This window comes from Cebidichthys violaceus, unplaced genomic scaffold (assembly GCF_023349555.1).
Source record: "Cebidichthys violaceus isolate CVI_PGR_0920_01 unplaced genomic scaffold, fCebVio1.0.p SCAF_12, whole genome shotgun sequence".
Lineage (NCBI taxonomy): Eukaryota > Metazoa > Chordata > Actinopteri > Perciformes > Stichaeidae > Cebidichthys > Cebidichthys violaceus.
Window position 1 is genome coordinate 5,590,171 of NW_027176285.1, and position 22,553 is coordinate 5,612,723.

The window sequence follows — 22,553 nt, forward strand, 5'->3', positions numbered from 1 at the left end:
TTGAGTGTGCACGTCTGGGTTTAGGTGGTGGTGTAGCGATCTACTGCGTGTGTGGAATGCTTCCTCCAAGCCGACAGGGTAAAGAGAACTACTTTGCTTCCTTGGTGTCCACAGCAGCCTGTGTATGCGTCCCTTTGGGAGTATAAAAGACTGCACCAGCAAAACCCCTTATTGTATTGGATCAGTGGGCGTTTTATTGCTCATCAACGTAACTTTTCATTTGTAAGAGTAAGACTGTGCTATTTCTTCATTCAAAAGTAACATGGTATCATATGAATGTTACAGCTAGCAGTTTATCAATGTGCTACTTTTGTAATGTCTGGTCTCTTAGCAAGACAAAGAGATCTCTTTTTCACTATTAAATCCTTTTTAAATTAAATGTATGCACCATTAGTGATAAGATTAGTATTACTATGAGGGATTTTAGTCAGGTCTGGTACAATATTTGACATAATTACCAAAGAACAGTGAGTGTAAAACATGAATCACAGGTTGAACTTGATGTACAACACCAACAAGGAAGTCAGCTGTGTTAATTTGATATTATGTGTGCTTCCTCCTGATGTCACCGCTCTGTTTTTGCTGAGTCATTTGAGTGTTTTTGTGTCGTCGGTCTTTGTGGAGGCTGAAAGCTGATCATCCAGCTGAGCCGACCTGTATCTCACTAATGGACGCAGCGAGACTCTGTGGGACTGAAGCCACATGTTTCTAAGAACAGTAACCCTTTGTGCATTCTAGAGTCCTAGATCTACCAGAAAGCTGGTGCAGTTGTCAGAGTTCCGATGGTTGTCTGTAATGAAATGCAGCTCTTGTCTTATTACTGACGTCGCTACTAACTGGGCCACTGCCTGCACAGTCAACCCCGACACATACTAGTGCTTCTGTTGTAGAGGAGACATTTCAACCAAGCAATACTCTAACCCTGCCACCTGTCCACATACTTTTGGTCTGCGGCCGTTTTCCCTGGTTTAGGGTAGTTCTATTATTTATAAAGCATCTGATGATAGTTTTTAGATTGTAGTGTTCTTCCAAACACTTTGAAAATAAAACAGGTTTCCCCAGTTTGGTGTGGAAGAACTTGATCGTCCTGCGCAGAGTCCTGACCTCAAGGCCATCCAACACCTTTGGGGTCAGAAAGGTTGATGTTGTTCTGTGAAATACAACTCTCCGAACAGATCTGGAGCAGGTAGGGCTTCAGTGTCTTGGTGGGGGACACCGTGGGAGGAACGGACTCTCCACTGAGTGGAAACCAGGCTGAAACGTAAAAGTTCAAATGGTTCTCCTCTGCTGCAACACAGCACTGCCTCAGTACTACCGACACCATGAGAACTGACGATTCAGGACAAACGGCTCAAGGTGCAATTGGTTGTTCCAATTAAATGCATACTGCAGGCAACAGTACGTACTTTGTAGGGGCAGCTGCAGTATATACTGATGTGAAACCAGGCAGCAACCCCCAATAAGGAAGTGCCTTAAACTTGCATTCTCTCTTATGGCCAGCAGGGTGCGACTCCTCTGGTTTCATAAAGAAGTCTGATTGTATGGAAGTCTATGAGAAAATGACTCTACTTCTCTCTTTATTTATTCCCTCAGTAAACATGAGTTTATGGTCTCAATCTCTAGTTTCAAGTATTCTTCAATACAGCATGATGTTCGATTAGTAAGTTATGGTCCAAATATGGTCGCTCACGCTCCCTGGTTGCAGAAAAACATAATGGTGGTGGCCAAAATCCAAGATGGCGACTGCCGAAATGCCAAGCTCAAGGCTTCAAAACCGCAGTCCGCAAACCAATGGGTGACGTCACCTCAACTGCATCCACTTCTTATAGACAGTCTGAGTTAAACTTAAAAAAAATAGATAAAAAAATGCTCGAAATCCATGCAACAGAGTTTATTAGCACGGGTCAAGGGTCAAAACTGCCTGATAAGCACTTTGTAAAGGCATTCTTTCTGTTATGAATTTAAAGAGATCAGTAAGCTGGATGACATCACTATGACATCATCAGGGTTATTTTCTCAGAGCATCTCACTCAGCATGCAACTGTTTTCACAGGTTGAGTAGTATTCCTGATGACCAACACACCACTCTTCATGTGTAAAATCGGCATAGTGCCCCTTTTTAAGATGCATATTTTCTGCAGTTTATCAGCACAGGATAAAAAATACTGACTCTGCACCCATCATATCATTGTGTTTCTTCTCTGCAGGAAAACTCCATCAAGACGTACAAGTACAACGTCCTCACCTTCCTCCCTCTGAACCTGTACGAGCAGTTTAAGAGAGTCGCCAACCTCTATTTCCTGGCTTTGCTCATCTTACAGGTACATCTGAAAAAGAGATTACCCCCCCTCCCCCCCCCCCGTTTTCTGATTTATAGTGATGCAATAAACAAAAGGACCAGTAAGTGCCATCAACTGTTCTTTTTTGTTAGATTATTCCGGACATTACGACTCTGCCCTGGTACACCACACTGATCCCTCTGGTGGTGGTGCTGGGAGTCACTGCCATCAAAGACCTGGTGGACGATCTGGTAATACTTCTCCTTTGGAAAGACACACACGCACACACGCGCACACACGCACACACACAGGTAAATCCATGTCAGGTTTTATCATTGAATATCGATTCTTTTTAATCAAACAACTTAAAGCTCAGGCTGTAGCTACATGCGTTTCCAGCAATCATTCATCCATAGAGTTTTGAGAGAATGCTGGGATTAACTTGGGGGAATTTAAGAACATTTTATACCAGTCAGTTTTAATTTAGCTGATTCACAAACATGTACCTTTTTGAAGCCAATATTGGAATACAAAATTAAACTTATGATATTAAATAAATATGATTTAATATTTACACAAGTTTGTTACTTTTTGATGCAAAGAATGAGTGCAAAAAATCTAATTTCAGACAAAGATCTAGAAATCAATTGATTGCTGTTCAAGCTACAGTACATTGCCATGTGATTACATGAGTAGGAAGTTATCCGTTGTGTCCTGACATCTTTTTAATTAAAATTCTTCCAGGCACGGCACAGGATGGACAAGGAGATCAACAACAGGAAGTGTGACGTGCTGCTGGACGGCGGGTCAGAACAAAAAACATTTTCTATTCTATATTCTATACTGATGCCATTTTTGAGATATGCCAGTAGCTCAAGTTCTCGGTTGACCACGTGTTTTAGATTCTGAACGTTAAACGTTAAAAGAAGTATTTTGAGCATTTATTTAGCATTTTGAAATAAATCTACTTTGACATCTGACGCATATCAAATTGTGTTTTGTGTTGCTCCCCAAACTTTCTTGTCCTCCATTTAAAAAACAAAACAAAAAGAGAACAATATACAAACTCTGCTCGGTCTCTGCTTCAGGTTTCAAGAGTTGAAGTGGAGAGACATCCAAGTTGGAGACGTGGTTCGTCTGAAGAAGAACGACTTCATTCCGGTATGATGATTTGTGATAATTTTCTTTCTGAAATGTGTAACAGTAACTTGGCTGACTGACTGAAGCACGTAAACGGATCAAATGCGCTCGTGTGACTTCCTGCAATTTCCAGCTGACCCAAAGGGACACCTCGAAACCATCAGAAATGTCTCTCTTTGTTAATCGTTGCCAACTTTGAGAAAATTCTTTTTTTTTTTTTGAAGCAGGCCAGAAATGCACCCGAAGCAGATGTGTGGTCAGATGATTTTTTTTTTTTTTTTAAATGTGTATATCTTTTGTATCCTCTTCAGGCTGACATCCTGCTGTTATCCAGCTCCAACCCAAACAGCCTCACCTATGTAGAAACAGCTGAGCTCGACGGGTAAGACTCTCTGACCTGTTTTTTGTTTTACCAAAATCACATCATTGTTATCGTAATTTAGTGTTAAGGACACTTAGTTTTGAACTGTAATACTGACTGCGCTATTCAAATTGAATAATGAAGTACATTCTGTTTAGAGATACTGCTGCTCAGCGTTCTTTGCTCCGACAAGTTTTTGTTTGAGCTGTAGTTTCTTCAAGAGTTCAGTCAACACATTACTCACTGACAAGAGGAGAGCAAATGTGTAAAGAGCTTCTGCCAAGAGCTAAACAAACTCTGCCAAGCTCGGCCATGTGACCAGTATGTTCTGCGATTAAGTGAGAAACGCCTTTTTAAATCAAACAGAGAGGCCTGCATGTGGCTCTTATGGAACTATTAACTCGCTATGTGGCACGCAGCTTGCATCAGAGAATAAAATCTTTCCATAAATAAGCTTTATTTATCTTGACTGATCACGTTATTTCCTAACATGAAGTGAAATTAAACATTTTTTAAAATTCCTCTTCATCTTAATCCAACTTTGATGATGTTTTATCTGTTGACCTGTGATTGTGCTTTCCTCTGGGCTTGGTTTTCAGTCCTTTTGCGTATGTTTTTTTTTTTTTTTTCCCTTCAGGGAGACCAACCTGAAGTTTAGGCTGGGACTCAGAGTGACCGATGAACGGCTGCAGGAGGTGCGTCGGCTGGCTGAGTTTAATGGTAGGCACGCTTCACTACTACAAGCCAAATTTATTTGCATAAACCTGATTCACTTTTAGTCACTCAAACATAGTTTCAAAGTGAAATATAAATAATTAAAAAATATCATTTATTTCAAATAATGATGCTTTGCTATTGAGAGAATTAAGAGCCATAACCGTATTGAAAAAACGAATAAGCCCATTTTTTTGCGGTATTTAATGCAGGATATTCTTCAGAATATCGGTGCAATCGTTACCTTCTTGTTAGTTCATGTTCTAATGTAATTTAAAAGCTGCCCTCGTGTCCTTTTGTGTCTCCCGAAGCTCTGATCGAGTGCGAGGAGCCAAACAACCGCTTGGACAAGTTCGTGGGGACGATGCTGTGGGAACGGGAGCGCTACCCTCTGAACCTGGACAACATGCTGCTCCGAGGCTGCACGATCCGAAACACCGAGGTGTGTCACGGCCTGGTCATCTTCGCAGGTGAGAACCCCTCGATACACGCGACATCACTGCAGAAATCTGAAATTTGTGAAAAGAGCATTCTAGCGCTGTCAAGTGTACACTGAAGATGTGGATAAGCGACATCATCATCATCATCAGCTCAACTGAAGTGAATTGCAAGGTTTAGAAAACATTAACACATTTATTATACGTATCTATCTAAAATATGAAAAAATCTGTAATTTTTTCTTGCGTTAGGTGACACCTGATCCATATGCATATGAACAATCCACATTAGAGCTGAAACAATTCATTAACAAGAAATTAATCGGCAACAATTCTGATAATTGATTACTTTCTTTGTCTGACGTGATAGTAAATTGAATATCTTTGGGTTTAGGGTTGTTGGCGCAACAAAAGACATTTGGAGACGTCTTTTGCCTTTCTCATTATTTTGAGATTTTACAGTCCGAACTGAGAAAATTCAAATAATTGTCACTTCCATCACAAATCACCATTAATTCCTAATTACCAAATTAAATTGAACCTTGATAGTAAATAATTCAGAATATTATTGATGATCAAAAACTATGACTGATTGCAATGGCTACTGTTCACCTTTATGTGATGCCGTAGGAGCTGACACCAAAATCATGAAGAATGGCGGGAAGACGAGGTTCAAGAGGACCAAAATTGACGAGCTGATGAACTACATGGTTTACACGGTAAGACAAGTAGGAGGCGAAGTTCATCAACATCACAATTCATTTTCATTTTTTTCATTCATCTCCTCGAATCGTCTATCTTCCTTGTCAGCTACAATGGCGTATTAGGGCTGTTGTAGGTAAAAATGAAAGACTATGGAGCTGGGTGAGGGAGGTAATATTCAGAAAAACAAATCCTCAGTATTTACAATGAGATTAAAGTGGTAAATTTACAAGAAAAGGAATATCTGAGTTTTAAATTTGCGAGACAAAAACTGAGCAGGTTCTTATCAAGGAACTATATCACTCCACTTTGCAAGGTTTGATCAACCTCACCACACCATAGATGCCACCTTTTGAAGACCGCGGTAATGTGAGCCGCCAAGTGCAAAAATGTTAATTATTAGTATTTATTTATGTTCATAAACAAACACAGAAAGAACATTAAATAAAACGTCTGTATGAATCTTTCAGGACCTTCACTTCGGACATTGTAAACAGCAATCTTCAGGTTTTATCTGATAACCCATTGGCAAAATAATGCGCACAACAGGCCCAACATGAAGATAAAGTACAAAGCATACCAATGTCGGCATTCATAAAATGACACAAAGGGACAACAGAAAACGCGTATTATGTATCTTTCAGGAACTTCGCCTCGCTCAGAGGTCATTCTTAACAATACAATACAACTTTGGACGCAACAAAATTCAGCCGATGGCTGGCATTACTACGTTACAGCAGTGTTTAAAGGTTGCATTTGTTGTGTGGTGAGGTTGATCAAACTTTTTTTCCACATACATTTATGACTATATAATCTTGGACAATATTACATTTTATTCTTGTAAATTTACGACTTTGATCTCATAAATTCATAGTATTCCGCCGTTTTTTACCTACAATGACCCTAATATACTGTCGTCTTCGGCTGCATGTTCTTTGTGTGGTTTATTAATATTACTGGGCCTTTTTGATAGTCATCCATTGTGTAACCGCATTTCTGTTCCCTCCCTTTTAGATCTTCGTGCTGCTGATCCTGGTGGCGGCAGGTCTGGCCATCGGGCACACCTTCTGGTACGAGGAGATCGGCATGCATGCCTGGTATCTGTACGACGGCAAAGGCCAGACCGCCAACTATAGAGGCTTCCTCAGCTTCTGGGGATACATCATCGTTCTTAACACCATGGTGCCCATTTCGCTATACGTCAGGTGAGTAAAACCTGACCCACGTATTTAGGTATAGGATGAGTGGTGTCAAGGATACTGGATTTGAGTATGGATGTTACATTCCCCTTCCTGTAGTTTGAAGGTTTGTGTAAAAGGGAGGTTTTTCTGCTGAGTATCTTTCTGGCTGCAACAAGTAAACACCTCTGTTACTAAATGCTGACTTCAGAGAAACCCTCCTACTACTGGCCTTGTCATAGACAGTGTAAAGTATCTACGCTCCATGGAAAAGATTACTCATACCACAGAATTATTATACTCTGGCTGCGAAAAGACATGAGTGAAATGGGATTGTTACGACTCTCAGGAAATCTTTGCTTTGTCCCTACGTTGTGTAATAGTGATACTTGCTACCTGCAGAGGTTGGAAAAATGAAAACCTGTGGAGCTAACACTAGCAGAGTATGGTAGCACCCATTAACTAGCGCTAGCACTTCAGTGCTACACAAGCAACTGAAGGTATACCGAATGTCTACACATGCTGCCTTTGCTTTTTAATGATTGTAATTGAATTAAGACCTACACGGCTTTGCAGGAACAGCATTGTTCCTTAATTTCATTGTCTGCTGTCTTGATCGCCAGGTGATGTGGTGGGTCACTTTAACATTGTGTTCTGTAGCTTTAGCTTCTATCTTTATCTTTTTAACTTGTTTTGGGTGCTCAGAGATCCTGGATTTATCCTTCAAACACATATTGTAGACCCTTCTGTCTGCTAAGCTCTGAAGTCACATTTCCGATCTTCCAGAAACTAGATAATATAACTCCAGGGAGTGCAGTTAGTGACAGTGTGGGCTCTAAGGTAAGTAGCAGCAGGAGGCGGGGCTTAGCACCATCGTCATTTTGAGACTTATCTGTTTCCTGGCTTTGAGAGAGAGTAGCTCATGTTCACAAATATTGATTGAACTTCTCTAGGCCATGGCCGTAACATATGGAAATTGTTAATATAGTTGGTTTTACCCTCTTTAAAATGTAAAAGAAAAGAATGGGTTTTAACCACATTCAAAATACATTAGACCAAAAGATCTACTGTTCTCTACTGAGGGTCAGATGTCATCAACATGGCTCAGAGAATTTAACTTTGCTTTCCTCTGAAAAACATCTGTAAGGTGCAGCTATACATCTTCCATTAAAACACTTTCCAGTTACAAATGCTCTTTCTAACTTTAACTAACAAACACAGAACAGCATTAGTTGGTTCCAGGTTAGGTTTGATGTCACTGTTGCGTTCGATGACGACCAACTGCACTGCATGGCCGCTGCAACTGTCAGCAGACTTGCTAACTAGTTATCCAAGATAACCATGTTAGCAAATTGGCAGCAGGGAGGCTTCATATCATTGCTTTCCTCTTCTCTACCTCGTCACTTTTCCACTCGGCTTCAGCAAGAAAACCTGTGGAGTTCTGACACATCGTTGTCAAAAAGCGGCTCCACCTCCAAGAAATAATTGTCTAAATTAAAATCCATCTCCTGTTTGTGTGCTTCGTGTTCAGCGTGGAGGTGATTCGTCTGGGCCAGAGCAAGTTCATCAACTGGGACCTGCAGATGTATTACGCAGAGAAAGACACACCGGCTAAGGTACATTACGTCTGCTTTTATAGGTATTTTTAGCTTTCTGACTTTACTCTGAATGTAACACATAGCACATCCTGTGCACAGGAAAAAGAGAAAGAACCAATGAATTCCTTTTGACAATGTTTCAGTCCTTTTACCTTCATCAGGTAAAAAAAAAACATTATGTACCGACCATCCCAGTCAAGAGTTTTTTTATCCTAGGCACCTGTCAATAGACCTTTTTCCATTAACATATTTGAATGCGCATTTTTAATTATTGCATTAGAAATGCTGAATGGACACGGTGAAATTCGATAACGCTTCCTCAATTGCGCTGATGTTTTTGAGGTGTTTTTTGGCTTTGTCAAAAAAGAAGAAGTTTATGTGCTAAATGGATTATGGAAATGCCTTTGCCGAACAAGTTCTTACGTAGCCAACATTTAACTCGCACGACTGATCATCTGTTTCTGCTGTCTGCAAATCCGTAGACGGTTAGCCTGCCTAGGCTACTTCTTCCGCTCTGTTTACTGGATAGTAACAGCCATGCTCTATGCCGAAACTATAGCGGCAACCCAAACTATGCTTTGCAGAGCCAAGTTTATTTGCCCCAAATCGGTTGAAAACGCACCTAATTTGCATTTCATTTTTTCTCACATTTCAAAAGTTTGCTTGGAAGTCTTTTTCTTGACAATTAAATGGAAACACAACTATTGTCATTTCATCATGTGTTGTTGAAGTTGTTTCTCAGGAAAGAACAACCAGACAAGTGGTAGAACAGCAAATGAATAACCTTCCTGAACCATAAATGGGTTCACTGTTGTGCCGCAACAATAATCGTTTACTGACTCAACTCAAGGTTCACTTACTAGCTTCTTTTGGCAGTGATATCTTTACCCCGATCGTTTTTTCACTTTTCATGAAATCAATGGTTGATTTGATGTACAGGCTCGAACCACCACCCTGAACGAGCAGCTCGGCCAGATCGAGTACATCTTCTCCGACAAGACGGGAACTCTCACACAGAACGTCATGCAGTTCAAGAAGTGCACCATCGCTGGACGCAGCTACGGTACCAATCCACTTTATTTCGCTCAAACACAAAAATGCATGTTAATGTTTTATATTTTAGTGAGAACTGAGACTGTCACCCTGATAATTAGTGCCTCACTCCCAGTTACTGAAACTCTAACTATGGCCTTTCTCAGGGAGGTCACCCTCTCCAGGTAGAAATGGAAAGAAACCCATTAAGAGGTGGAGATAAGGAGAGAGCGACACCTGCTGCCTTTTATTAGAATGACAACTGTTTCATTGATACCAAAGCCATCTACAGTGCACATACAACCAGTTTCTGCAGGAACTCATGTATTTTCTCTGCCTGAACCGATTGACAACATTGTGTTATCAGAAAGATAAAGAACGAGCCTTTTAATGATCCATTTGGTCGGAAACCAGTTCACTGCTGCAGGAAGAAGTTGAATTTAGATAAGAGCAGAGCAAACAAATTGTTGAGCAACAAATCAACAAAAGGCAACAGATTCAAAGTTTGCAAACGGGTTTACTGTGTTAGAGTCTATGCCACAGGTACAGTGCTTCACAAGGGAAAGAAAACATGACACGGAGCTCCTGTGGGGCGCTCTCACAAGCCGAATCGGAGTGAAATTGATACTTTCGGTTTGTTTTTTATTTAGTCTGGATCGGTGTCACATTGCACAAGTTAAAGCAAACCAAATAAAACAATACATATGCCGAGGGGCGTGTACAGATGAGAAGGACTCGGCACTAATCTACTGTGCGCAACAATCTCTAATGACTTTATTATAGTCACTATTTTTGTGGACTTGGACTGGATTTGGCATGTTCTGTATTATAAATTTTTTTTTTGCCCACAAACATCGGACTTATGCAGAAGTGCAAGTCAGTCCTCTCCAACTAATGTTAACCTGTCGTTTACCTGTGTCCATCTCAACAAATGCCACGCAGGCATCCCATAATCCCCTCCATTTATGGATCCATTTTTCACTACAATGGAACCACACTAGGGTTCGCCCAAACAAACTTCACCAGAGTTAGATGATACGGTCTCAACATTGGCTTGTGAAAGCTTCCTAGATTGGCCCCCCAATATGAAAAAAAGCATGTACGAACTTCATGGAAATCAGCAGGAGACAAAATGGAGATAAAATGAAACCCATGACAAGACAATATTCTTTATGTGGTACCGCTTTGCGTGTGTGTGTGTTTTTACAGCCATGACTCATTCCAAGTTTTTGCTCTCCTGTCCACAGGTGACCCGACCACAGCTGAGGGAGTTGTGCTGGACCGAGGAAGGGTAATGTTTAAATATAAATATTGTTGCTATAGAAGAGGAGTTTACTTCCAAAATATCATGATTCACATGTAAATGTTTTTATGGTTTATCAAATGTGTCTTTGTTGGAGAAAATATGACAGACGCCTGTATTTGGAAATACCATACATATGGAAAGTGACCCATACTTTAGATTGTAAATTGATTAAAAATAATGATAATATGTAACAGTACAATACTGAATTACAATTTGTATTTCACATGTCTTGATTATAAAACTACTGATATGCCTTTTTGGTGATCATTATAAGACATATAAAATGTGTAGAGTACATATTTTCTATTTATTTGTGAATAACTTTATTCAAGCAGGAATTGTTGAAATTGTTTTTAAAAATAACAAAAAAGGACAAAAAAAACTCATAAAGCGTATGACACCAATAATCACTTTGTATATAAAAATGTAAAAGTACCTCTTCTCATGAAGATGTTTTTGACTGCTAAGCTAAAGAGGAAAAACTAATATTTTTCACAACAAAAGTGATATTGTTTTTGATCAGTTAACTACTTGACTCACCGGAATAATTATTGACGATTTCTACTCTCCCCCCCCCCACCACCACCACCACCACCATTAGCCGGTTGACTGGAGCTGGAACCGGGAGGCTGACAAAAAGTTCCAGTTCATGGATCATTCTCTGGTTGCCCGCGTCCGATCCGGGAAGGATAAAGATGCTAATGAGTTCTTCAAGCTGCTCTCTCTCTGCCACACCGTCATGGTGGAGCACAAAGAAGGTACTCCTAAGATCCTTAGTTTGGGGCAAAGAGAGTGGAGCTAATGAGTAAACTGCAACCTGTCTGCCCACCCTAATGCACACTGTAGAGTATGTTTCGAAGTGTGGTTGTATGAGGTGCTTCATAGTGTTCTACCTCCAGTAGATGGAGTTTGAAGAAACAGGCAGGAGTAACAGCACGGGAGCAAAGCGATATTCTGCTGTAGATGTATTTAAGAAAGTTCATATCAGTTTAAGTGTAGGCTATGTTTTCAATATTTTCACCTCTTTACTTTCCCTTTACACAGCCCTTTCCAACGGGGAACTGAAGTCGTTATCCATGCTCTTTTCAAAGCCACCAGACTCCATTATCAAAAACAGTCATTTTACCTCACAGAACACAGGAGTTGCTGGTCTTCCGCTGCCTTGATTAGTTAGTTATTTTGTGATAAGTGTAACTTAAGTTACTTTAGTGTTTTTAAAGGATTAGTTTGGATTCATCAGAGTCACACAATAATAAACAAACTGATCGAGGCAACGGTAGACCTGTGAGGTAAAATCATCATCTGGTTGCTTTGAATGGAGCGTAGATGGATATAACGGCTTCGGTTCCCTTTGGAAAGGACGTCTGCCGGTAAGATAAAGCTGTGAAAATATTACCATAAAAGAGAAAACTGCAGGCGTCTCATCGGACAGGACCGGCTCATGTTAGGGTTCACATCTTCCCCTCAGGCGATCTGGTGTACCAGGCGGCGTCTCCCGACGAGGGTGCCCTGGTGACGGCCGCCAGGAACTTCGGCTACGTTTTCCTGTCTCGCACGCAGGACACCATCACCATCAGGGAGATGGACCACGAGAGCACCTACGAAATGCTGGGGCTGCTCGACTTCAACTCTGACCGCAAGCGCATGTCCATCATCTGTACGAGTACACACACATGCACACACGCACACACACACACACACACACACACACACACACACACACACACACACACACACACAATTGTGCATACAAATACACATGTATTTCTGATTTATGTTTTGGTACAGTAGTTATAATAACAGTAATAGTGACTTGCCAGCTGTCAAAAACCTGCTATGTGCCATTTTGACCAATACAGCTAGCATTATCCTTTTAAGTAGAAATTAGTTTTTGAGACTGGCATACAATGATAAGGCGTTAGTCCGTCCGGAAGGCTAGCATTGGAGCAGCTCCTGTTATGCTAGCTAGCATAGCGTCAAAACACGTACACAGTCTTCCAGATTTAGCTATGCTCGACTTTAGCTCGGACCGGAGATGGCCGACTTTATCAACAAATAAAAACTTGCACTTCGCCTCCACAGGCGTGAACTACAGTCACACATCTGCTGCTATAAGATTTAAAGGTCCAGTATGTAGCATCTATTGACAGAAAATGGAATATCATATTCATAACAATGTTGTCATTACTGTATAATCACCTGAATATAATAATATTATATTATATTATATTATATTATAATATAATATAATCAAAGAACAATGAGCTTAGAATGAGCCCTTAGTATCTACATAGGGAGTGGGTCTTCTTTAAGGACAAATAGACGTGTTAGGAACTTGACACACAAAGTTTAGGACTGGTCTTGATTTTGGGACATGACTCAAGCCAAGGCTAAATATTTTCTACTCTCTCTCTCAGTGAAGTTTCCTGACGGTCGCATCCGTCTCTACTGTAAAGGAGCCGACACGGTCATCTACGAGCGACTTTCCCCAAACTCCAGACACAAAGAAACCACCCAGACTGATCTGGACGTGAGTTTGCAGAGCTTTCCTCTCATTTGTACTTTTGTATTTTATACAGCCAGTCTTATGTAGAGAAACCACAACATGCGTGTACGGAGCTGTTTTTGTTTTGAAGGAAAACATGGTCCGCGTTTTTTTGCTTCAGGTCTTTGCCAACGCGACGTTGCGGACGCTGTGCTTGTGCTACAAAGACATCAGCGCAGCGGACTACGAAGCCTGGTCCCGGAAACACAAGGAGGCCCAGGTGGCCATGTCTGACAGAGACGCCGCCCTTGACCGCGTGTACGAGCAGATCGAGAGCAACCTGATGGTGAGTGGAAAACAAAAATAAATCTTTTTTTTTCTGTTGACCTTGAAGGACTCAGCAGCTCTTTGTTGTTTTTCTCTCCATGTCTCCCTTAAAGGTAGAGTGTGTAGCATTCTGAGGATCTATTGGCACAGATGGAATGTGTTTTCATTAGTGTAGAATCACCTGAAACTAAGAATGGTTGTTTTCATTAGCATAGACTGCCCGTCATATCTACATAAGGAGCGGGTCCTTTCACGTTTTTACATTACCTAATGCACGCTTGGAAAAGGGAGACGTGAGCGGAGGGTGTGTTCAGTTTGTTGCAATCTGCAACCTCACCGACGGATGCCACTAAATCCTACACACTGCTCCTTTGGCTCTCTAGTTTTCATTATCTGATTGAAAACCTAACCGGCCGTGTCCCTCTGTTCAGCTGATTGGGGCGACGGCCATCGAGGACAAGTTGCAGGACGGAGTACCAGAGACCATCGCTGTACTGGCCAAGGCGGATATCAAGATCTGGGTGCTGACTGGAGATAAGAAAGGTACCATCAGAGTCTGTTAGTTGGCCTGTACTCATGATCATGAGGCAATAAGAACAACTGTCTCAATGGGGAAAAAAACAATTGTTAATTGGTTTAAGTACACTTTTGGAAGTAGGAATGAACCTGCCTTTCTTTATAATATTACATAAAACTGGATCGACACCGACCTTCTAAAATTCACTAATGTTGCCCTTAAGCTGCTTCCTCCTTGATTTGGTACGTAGGAAGTGAGCACTGGAGATGATGTTTAAAAGCTACAGATCAAAGCATTTTATCGTCTTTTCAGAACATGCTGCGGCTTCCGCTTTAATAAAAAATAAAAAAAAATTCTTGTACAATGTTTGCTCCCCTTACTTTGAATATCTTTCTCCCCAGAAACGGCAGAGAACATTGGATATTCTTGTTCCCTTTTGACAGACGACATGCAGATCCACTACGGAGAAGACATCAAGTGAGTTGATTTAAAATGTAATTCTTAAATAGTAATATGATGTATAATAAAGCCCTAAAGATCAACTGGAAGGAATTATTTATGTTCCTTTTTGAAAGAGCACATATTTAGAAAAGTTAGATTAGTCCGGAAGGTGGGCACTACGCTTCAGTTAAAACATCGTCAATCCGCTTCTGTTATTATTAGTTGTCGTCATGTTTCTATTATTGATGCTACAACTGCTTACTACTTAATTACTACTCTTATTATATGTATCACATGTCATGATTATGTTGTTAATTCTGTACACATTCCATCTATTGTACTTCTGTCCATCCTGAGAGAGGGATCCCTCCTCTGTTGCTCTCCATGAGGTTTCCGCCTTTTTTCTGGGGAGTTTTTTCCTGTTCCGATGTGAAGCTCTTATGACAAAAGATGTCGTATGCTGTACAGATTGCAAAGCCCTCTGAGGCAAATTTTGTGATAACGGGCTATATAAATACACTGAATTAAATTGAAATAGTACCGATCCCTCCATGTTTGTTGCGTGTCTCACCTCAACATCAGGGATGGAAGTCTTTCCCTTTGAGTCGTGTAAGAGTGTGTCTGCTGTTCCTGTGTTTGCAGTGAGAAGCTGAGCATTCGTCAGGCCAACCGGAGAAACCAGCCTCAAACTATACGTCGAGGCAAAAAGAAACCCGCGGAGCCTTTCTTCCCCGCACCGGGCAAGAACGCTCTCATCATAACCGGAGGATGGCTGGTGAGTTCCATTTTAAGATGAACACCGTTTTGAAATGATGACCAGTTTAGAATTTAGATGTGCAGCTATGGGGGGAGGGGCTATTTTTCCCATCAGCTAACATGGTGGATTGTGCTCATCTATTCTTTTTTTTTTTTTTTTTTTCCCAGAACGAGATTCTGTACGAAAAGAAGAAGAAACGTCGCCGTCTCCGCCTGCGTCGTCTCGGAAAGCGAGCGCCTCCCGCCAACCCTGGTGACGGACAACCGATGGACGACTGGGAGAAGGAGATGAGACAGGTGCAGCTACGTTAATGTTTAAAAGCTCGACGTGATTGCATTGTTTGTGCCGCCACATGACTGGTTGACTTGACGACAAACACGGTGGACTGTCTCTGCAGATTGACTTTGTGGACATGGCCTGTGAGTGCGAGGCGGTCATCTGCTGCCGCGTCACACCCAAGCAGAAGGGAAACGTGGTGGCTTTGGTGAAGAAGTACAAGAAGGCCGTGACGCTGTCCATCGGAGACGGAGCCAACGACGTCAACATGATCAAGAGTAAGGACACAAACGAATTGCGTTGAAGGACAAACTGTCTTCTGCCTGCTAAGCATTCCAGTGACTCTACTGTAATCTAACCCTCTGCCCCCCCCCCCCCCCCGCCAGCTGCAGACATCGGGGTTGGCATCAGCGGTCAGGAGGGGATGCAGGCCGTCATGTCCAGCGACTACGCCTTTGCTCAGTTCCGCTACCTGCAGCGCCTGCTGCTGGTGCACGGACGCTGGTCCTATATCCGAATGTGCAAGTTCCTGCGTTACTTCTTCTTCAAGAACTTCGCCTTCACACTGGTTCACTTCTGGTACTCCTTCTTCAACGGATACTCGGCACAGGTGAGCAGCATTGGTCCCAATCAGGCGGTTTTGACCCATGATCTAATTTAGTCCCCGACATTTAGATTTTCCTTCATAATCATTAATTTGAATGGATTGACCATTAGATTATATTTCTTCCGTATACCTTCACATTTTGGCCTCTAGGCCTTTTGAGATGGTCTCTGTGTCAGTTTAGGTGATCATAGAGTAAAGTCTTGTCTGACTTGGCTGTGAGACAGACCTCACCTCGGACCCAGGCAGCACCCTCTGCTTCTGAAAAATGAAGCCAATGTGGAAGTGGCTTAAACCTACGACTCCTCTAGTTTAAAAAACAAAAAGTCTGGTTGTATAGAAGTCTATGATTAAATGACTCTACTTCTCTCTTGATTTATTACCTCAGTAAACATTGTAAACATGAGTTTATGGTCTCAATCTCTAGTTTCAAGTCTTCTTCAATACAGCATGATGTTCATTTAGTAAATGATGGTCCATTTAGAGTCAAATAGACCATAAAGCAGGGTATGCTTTAGGGCTTTGTCGTGTCCCTTCTGGTTGCAAAAAAAACAAGATGGCGACAGCCAAAAATTGAGGCTTAAAATTTGTAGTCCACAAACCAATGGGTGGCATCATGGAGACTACGTCCGCTTCTTATATACAGTCTATGGCTAGACCCCCCCCTATCAGAACTTGCATTACGTGCAGAGGTGATAGATATGGGGCAAGGGACCAACAAACACACTGACTATTGTTCCCCTGTCTGCAGGTCACCTATGAAGACTGGTTCATCACTCTCTACAATCTCGCTTACAGCAGCTTACCTGTTCTGCTAGTTGGACTTCTTGACCAGGTAATATACAGCCTTTGTTGTGGACACAAAGCACAGCACAGTACAGAGAAAGGTCATTGGCTGCGGGTACACTATTGGTTTTACAAATTACATTTTTATTTTTTGCGTAAATCTTTGTTAAAAGTATGAAGATTGTAGTTTTTTACTCTGTAAATTCACGGCCACGTAATTAGTACAGCTGAAATTTTACAGGTTGATGTGAAAGTAAGTGTGTAAGATCAGACGCAGGTCAATGTGTTAGAATTAGTAAGGGAACTAAACTTTGTTAACCCTCCTCCTCCTCTCGCTGCAGGACGTTAACGACAAAATGAGCCTAAAATTCCCCAAACTCTACTTGCCCGGCCAGCAGGGGACGTTGTTCAACTACAAGAACTTCTTCATCAGCTTGTTCCACGGCATCTTCATCTCGCTCATCATCTTCTTCATCCCCTACGGGGCCTTCCTGCAGACCATGGGGCAGGACGGAGAGGCCCCCTCCGACTACCAGTCCTTCGCCGTTGTCACCGCCTCATCGCTCGTTTTTATCGTCAACCTGCAGGTGAGCCACGTTCAGTTTGAGGGCGTGACCGCTTCTGGCAGCCCAGATGTGAGCATGCTAATATGCTAACATTCATTTGGATCAGCTCAAATTTATGCTCAGATTCAGTAAGCTTTGATTTTTCCTTGTTCGTTAATGGTATTAGCTTGAAATAACAAATTCTAAAAGAAATGATTTGAAGCACTGAATCAGAAACAAATACATATGATGCTGTCATTGTGGAATATTGGGCTTTTCCAACCTCTTAAAGCTACTTAAGGAGAAGTATAAGGTGGAAGTTGGATTTATTTTACGTGAATGACCTGCTGGCCTTCGTCATCTCCTTCCCCTCTTGTTCGTCAGATCTCTCTGGATACCTCCTACTGGACCTTCGTGAACTGCTTCGCGGTCCTGGGCAGCATAGCCATCTACTTTGGCATCATGTTTGACATCCACAGTGCCGGGATCCACGTCATCTTCCCTGCACCGTTCACCTTCACCGGTCAGTCACCGAACATCCACCACAGTGCGACTCAGCTCACCTGGCTTTATAGTCTCCACCCCGAAAACACTGCGTTGCTTCAGAAGCTGCTTTTGAAAGTTTTATTTATTTTTAAAGAAATCTCAGGAACCCAGGATTTTCTGACACAATTGGCCAATCAATATCATAGCTAAGAGAATAATTACACACGGCCAGCCGGTCAAGCTTTGGATCTGTCCGCATTCACGAGGCTGTAGGGAGAGAAATATTCTGCAGTGAGTTGGGCAATGGCGTCCTTTTGTTAAGCCTTTCCAAAAAACCTAGTGTAGAAGTGTAATAAATGTATGTTGGCATATTTTTAGCTAACTGCTTTACCTGTTTACCTGCGTAATACTTTTTGCAACTTTAAGTTATTTTCGCTGTGCGGTGTCAACCAATCTGGGCCGACCAGGAATATCCAAAAGTACTTTGGCTCAGTAGTAGAGCGGGGTAGTATGGTAAGTTAGTTAGTCCTGATGGGCAGGTGGCACCTTGCATGGTCACCCCTGCCATCAGTGTATGAATGGGTGATGACATGAGTGGTCTGAAAAGAGATACAGTCCATTTACAATATTACACAAATGCCGCCGTCGGACGGGGAAAAGTAGCCCCTTTGACACAGACAAAGACAGAAGGCAGCACTTTTTAGTCATCGTAACATCCTGTGATAATGTATAAATTAGGCTATGTGAGAGTAACAGCTGAAATGTATTATTATACAAAGATTTTTTCATTAAAATATGTATTTCATAATTGGAATATCAGGGCCACTGGTTGCGTTGCTCAATATCCTCTAATCCTTTTCTTTTGTAAACTTGTTTTTACAAAAAATAGAGCAAACCTCCAACCTATTTCTTGCTTGTACAAGTATGTAAACTACACATTGGGGAAAAAAAGGGTTATGTTAGAACAGCAAAAGTCTTTCCTTATGACATTAACATCCTCGGACTTGCCTTATTGAAGCTTTTTTTGTTGTCCGCTTAGTCTATGTGCTGATGACTCAACCTGGAGAGTTTTAGTAGTGAAACACTCCCGCAGACAGTAAAGTGCCACATCAAACCTCGCCGTCTTCGCGATTCTCATGGTGCGTATATTTGTTGTTTGCAGGTGCAGCGTCAAATGCTCTGCGTCAGCCCTACCTGTGGTTAACCATCATCCTGACTGTGGGCATCAGCCTGCTGCCCGTCATCTGCATCCAATTCCTCTATAAAAGCATCTGGCCCTCTGTAGGAGATAAGGTACGACCAACATGCTGCTGGGTCTGTCTTTAAAAGGAAATGGTCATAAAATGTCACTTCTCCCAACACGGCAATGTTTCTCTAATGTTCCCTGCTCATTTCCCATCATCCCCCCAGATCCAGAGGAACAGGAAGAGGTACGAGATGGAGATGGAAGAGGAGGAGAGGAAGAAGCCGCCGCCCTTCCAGCGTGGCCGGCGTTCCCGCCGCTCCGCCTACGCCTTCTCTCACTCCCGCGGTTACGCCGACCTCATCTCGTCTGGGCGGAGCATCCGGCGGCGCCCGACGGCCCGCGGCGGACCCCAGGACAGCATCAGGGAGGTTCCCCAGAGAGAGGCCGAGAACATCTGACAGAGGACATGGTGCAGAACTGTATCCAGAAGGGGTTTTCAATATTTGGGAAAGTTCGAGGAGCGCTTGGTTCATCCTAATTTTTCGCTGTCAAGTGGTCAACATCGGAAACGTCGCAGAAACAAACCGCAGCCTGGTTGGAGTTTAGAGCGACCTCTTTCTTGAAGAAAGTTAAATGAAGCGCTACTGAATGTGTCTCTGGCTGTGGCTCCACTGCCTCCAGTTCCTCCTCTTTGCACAGACTCTTTGTTAATATTCAAATGTAAAAAAAAAAAAAAAAAAAAGCTCACCGACGACACGACCGCCGTTACCGGGGTTTTAGGTCATGCAGCGACTGTGTGACTTACAATGTTGTTTAACTCAGGATTTTTAAATATAGAAGCCTTATTTTTAGTCAGTTTGTCATTGCTGGATGTGGAGCCGTAACGTTATTTAATATGATGCTTATTTTTGGCATTCATAGTTTTAGCCGGATGTCTGCGGAGCACTTATATGTTAGTGTTTTATTCAAATTAAATAATATATATTGATGCCAGTCAATTTGTCCGTTATCTGCATGAAATCAGACATCTTAGTTTAGTTTCACTTCTGTCCGTTAAGATGCAAATCCAAAGATTTTCCTTCAAATTAAAACAACGGGCTGAAGCTAAACATATCGAGGTATGCTCTTTTAATGTTTTATTTTAAATAATGATGGGATGTTACTATGCCAGGCTATGCAAGGTGGTTGGATGTTCTAAAGTGTCTTAATTTAAAAACAACTTGTAAATAGTGATCTTCTCTCCTGTTCTGCATCACATGTCCCAAGTGTCCTTACAGATGGATGTTTTAGTCGCTACCTTAAGGGACCTCTTGACCTTTTGTTTCTGCTTTGAAATCTTTTAAATACCTCTTTCAAACCAGAATCCTACTATTTGTTCTATAATTCACTTTTTTGTTCTTTTAATATACTTGCCTGAAACAGGTGCCTGAAAAACACTCTGTAGGGAAGCTGCAAGAAGCTCAAGTTTGTCTTCCTGTTTGCAGAATGTAAATTCAAGAGCTCCTTACTTCTAATGGGGAAAGAAACACAGCAAGTCGGTCTAGGGTGATCTTCATGTAATTATGTCTAAGCTGTTTTTTTTACTTCTTGGAAGTTGCATCACACGGGAAACAATAATGAGGAGTTCTGTTTTTTGTCACTGGTTGTTTATAACTAACCAGTGAGGTGATTTTTCCAGTCCTGATGATCAGTTGGGATGTTCTTGAAACAGCAGTAAGCCATCTGTTACTGTATCCCCTTCATGCTGGTGTTACTGTATGCAGACGTCTTTTTATTACTGAATGAATGGAGGCAGATGAGAACTGCTGGTGATTGTACCGGCAACAGTTTGGTCTCTGTCATATGACGGTATTTTATCATGTGGTTGTTAATAAAAGCCAAGGGCACATTTAGCAATCTGAAACGAGTGTTTAATTTATTGTGGTGACTCATGCCTCTCATTTTATGTATGATTGTGGTGGTTTTAATTTAACGTGATTAGGGCAACATTAACAAGCAGCTAAGTTTCAGTACCGTTACCCAGTGGTAGGCTACACGTTTCATTAACTTATTTTGGTATTTTTTTTTAATTTATCGACAAAAGTGTTTTATGTAAATTTACAATCCGAATCTTTATGGGAATCATGTTTAGATTGTTATCTCTCTGCAATAACTTGAGTGATTTAAGCAAAAGGAAATGAATGAAATTATTTGATTAATAAAATAATTAAATATAACTGTTGAGAGGGACTATTTTTTATTGTTGGGACAAAAGTAGTTTATAGTTTAACTGTTATCGATATTCTATAAATTATACTTTGACCAACTAATATTTTCCAGAGAGGATGTTGCTAAATTATTAACATTCGTTACATAAAGGGGAAAAACTTGACCACTGTGAAGTCCTAAAACACAAGAACACAACGCCCTAAATATTAGTAGAAAACAGCCAAATACAATGTCCTTAATTATCGCTATATATTTACATATTTAGATATTAAGAGAGGTTGCATTCGGTATGGATACACTTTACTGTGCACAATAATACCTGTACTGGAAACTCCCAGTAATGATCCCCTTACCATGATCAACATTTTTTAAATGGTAAAGAGCCCGCCAGGTGTCACAGAAATTAGGTGCTTTGAGCTAAATGCTAATCAAAATGAAAATACTAACATGCTGACGCTGACCTGGTATAATGTACAGGAAAAGTAAAAGTCAGTAGGATTCGTCCTCTGGGCACTATGAATGTCTGCACAAAAAGGGATGGCAATCCATCTGACAGTCGTTCAGATATTTCTGTCCTGAACAAAGTGGTGGACTGACCGTCTGACTGACTGACATTGCTATTCGGAGCCATTCAGCTAGCATGGCTAAAAGACATCACAAGTTAACAATTAGTAGATGTTGGGCCCTCATGGCCTGGACAAAGCCTTCACCATGTGCTCTGAAACAAAGAGACTGGGGCCTGCCTATATTGCAGTTGTTAAGAGCAAGCTCCAAGGAAAGTTTCACATGGCCTTAGATGGGAAAAGCCCTAAAACAACAACACTGCAAGCCCATCGGACAAACAGCCACAGACACCCTGGACCCCCTGTGGCTCAGCCCTGCTTTCCCTGAAACCACAAAACTCTCTGTCCCACCTAAACACACCGCTCTTCCCGTCCAACTCACGTCGATGTAAGGAGGCACAGAAACATAGCTTGGCTGTTTTTAACAGAAAACTTGGCCATTCCACGCGATTCAATTCGCAAGCAAGGAGGCAAGAACAACTTTGCTTTGCTGCTTTTCAAAGAAAACCCTAGGTCAGTCTTACATTCACTGGACTAATAAAGACTGTTTTGTTTAGTTTTTGCATCCTGAGGCAGAGAACAGATAACTTATATGTCCCGTTCTCTGCCCGTTAAAGTCGACTTT

The 22,553-nt window shown here is 41.6% G+C and overlaps 1 protein-coding gene across 1 annotated transcript in view; it reads left to right on the plus strand.

Moving 5' to 3' along the window:
• atp8b1 (ATPase phospholipid transporting 8B1) overlaps positions 1–21,071 on the plus strand; it is a 31,089-nt gene extending 10,018 nt beyond the window's left edge. Inside the window, exons 4-30 of the mRNA XM_068705994.1 lie at positions 2,208–2,321; positions 2,432–2,530; positions 3,024–3,085; positions 3,368–3,440; positions 3,731–3,801; positions 4,418–4,500; positions 4,806–4,964; positions 5,562–5,650; positions 6,648–6,838; positions 8,343–8,427; positions 9,349–9,472; positions 10,689–10,732; positions 11,349–11,505; positions 12,216–12,404; positions 13,165–13,277; positions 13,414–13,578; positions 13,991–14,102; positions 14,478–14,553; positions 15,160–15,292; positions 15,442–15,570; positions 15,672–15,828; positions 15,937–16,160; positions 16,906–16,989; positions 17,282–17,527; positions 17,870–18,008; positions 19,134–19,264; positions 19,382–21,071. Of these exons, the coding sequence (XP_068562095.1) occupies positions 2,208–2,321; positions 2,432–2,530; positions 3,024–3,085; positions 3,368–3,440; positions 3,731–3,801; positions 4,418–4,500; positions 4,806–4,964; positions 5,562–5,650; positions 6,648–6,838; positions 8,343–8,427; positions 9,349–9,472; positions 10,689–10,732; positions 11,349–11,505; positions 12,216–12,404; positions 13,165–13,277; positions 13,414–13,578; positions 13,991–14,102; positions 14,478–14,553; positions 15,160–15,292; positions 15,442–15,570; positions 15,672–15,828; positions 15,937–16,160; positions 16,906–16,989; positions 17,282–17,527; positions 17,870–18,008; positions 19,134–19,264; positions 19,382–19,615 (3,483 nt within the window). The 3' untranslated portion in view covers positions 19,616–21,071. The remainder of the gene's footprint in view (positions 1–2,207; positions 2,322–2,431; positions 2,531–3,023; positions 3,086–3,367; positions 3,441–3,730; positions 3,802–4,417; positions 4,501–4,805; positions 4,965–5,561; positions 5,651–6,647; positions 6,839–8,342; positions 8,428–9,348; positions 9,473–10,688; positions 10,733–11,348; positions 11,506–12,215; positions 12,405–13,164; positions 13,278–13,413; positions 13,579–13,990; positions 14,103–14,477; positions 14,554–15,159; positions 15,293–15,441; positions 15,571–15,671; positions 15,829–15,936; positions 16,161–16,905; positions 16,990–17,281; positions 17,528–17,869; positions 18,009–19,133; positions 19,265–19,381) is intronic.
• Positions 21,072–22,553: the final 1,482 nt, after the last annotated feature.